This window comes from Perkinsus marinus (genome assembly GCF_000006405.1).
Source record: "Perkinsus marinus ATCC 50983 genomic scaffold scf_1104296928120, whole genome shotgun sequence".
NCBI classification, from domain to species: domain Eukaryota; phylum Perkinsozoa; order Perkinsida; family Perkinsidae; genus Perkinsus; species Perkinsus marinus.
The window spans coordinates 1-1,309 of record NW_003216947.1 but is presented as its reverse complement, the minus strand read 5'-3'; the positions used below and the strand labels follow the sequence as shown (position 1 = coordinate 1,309).

Below are 1,309 nucleotides of genomic sequence, written 5' to 3'. Positions count from 1 at the left end.
ACGGGAAGACTTGTGTAGTATTCGTAGTGGCAGATACCTTGACGGGCTTGGGTGGAGTATTTTCGAGCCGTAGTTGTCTCCCAAGGCGAACAATCAATAATAGCTATAACCATTTCGTTCGAGGTCCCATTACGGACTTCTTCGTGTGACGATCGTTACAGGGCGATACTATTATCCCAGACTCATGGGTAGGGACAAGGACTATCCCCTCGCTCTAGTCCAGCAGCAGTTAGGTATTCAATTATTAGAATTTTAATCACTACTAGGCAGTTTGACGAATTGAGGAAGAGGAACTTATCCATCCATATTGGTGCTGAGAATGGCGAGAGAGGGTCTTATGGATGTTGGGATCATGAGCCAGCTCCAAACCAGTTGAATGGCAGAATTGTCCATCAACTCCCCGCAGTCCCAGTGAACTACAACAATGTCTGCCGCTAAGTCAATCACATAACGCTTTAAAGCATGTAAGAAGGAGACATTTACACTACAACCATCATCGCGTGACGAGCCTCTATTATACGTGTCATGTCCTCATACAACTGCTCCATGTCACTCGAGGAGACTATCATATTGCTCAAACACCTGTTACTGGCAATAAGCAGGTACTTGGGGTAATCAGTAGGGAAACCGAAAAAGGTGCGGCATGGGAATCGACGGTTGGCCTCTAGAGCGTCATGACCACAAACAGTCTGCACCTGTAACAGGGTATTTAGTGTAATAAGAAGGTAATACATACTAGCCTTACCATCATGATATCTGTTATATCGTCTAGCATCGCTATATAATCAACAAGGGGAGTGGCGAGTATGATACGGTCAGATAATCGTACAAGGCGTATGGGTACGAAAAATCCCAAGACCACAAATATAGCGAACAGTATGGCGATGAAGGATATCAGTTGCCAAGACCATCCCTCGGTATCCCTTATCATGCCCGTCCATATGCCTGCTGTAGACCCAATGCAGATTAAAAGAATGTACATCCAGAAGGATACCCCGTACCGTATCTACATAGTACTTATTGAATTTACCATAAAGTCCAATATTACCCTGTAGACCTTCGGGGTACATGCTATCCCAGGCAGGACCACTCCACCTTCGACTACCACCGCTGAGGACTGCGGACCATGATCATCATAGCTGTTCCCTACAGGTCTGCCAATCACCACAGTTGAGGACCTCATTCGCCCATGAAGTGGTACTGATCATGGTAGGACCCTATCCTAAACGCAACATCAATCCTTGCACGAAGCAATTGTGGAAGAGTGTTGTTGGTAAGGGCAGCTATGTACAATGAATATTGAGTAGTC

At 45.7% G+C, this 1,309-nt stretch overlaps 1 protein-coding gene across 1 annotated transcript; it reads right to left on the bottom strand.

The window, feature by feature from the left end:
• Positions 1 to 479: 479 nt before the first annotated feature.
• Pmar_PMAR016267 (hypothetical protein) lies at positions 480 to 695 on the bottom strand (the record flags this gene model as incomplete). The annotated part of the gene is made up of 1 exon (XM_002788418.1): positions 480 to 695. A coding segment is annotated over one exon (216 nt), but the record flags the coding sequence as incomplete, so codon positions are not given.
• Positions 696 to 1,309: the final 614 nt, after the last annotated feature.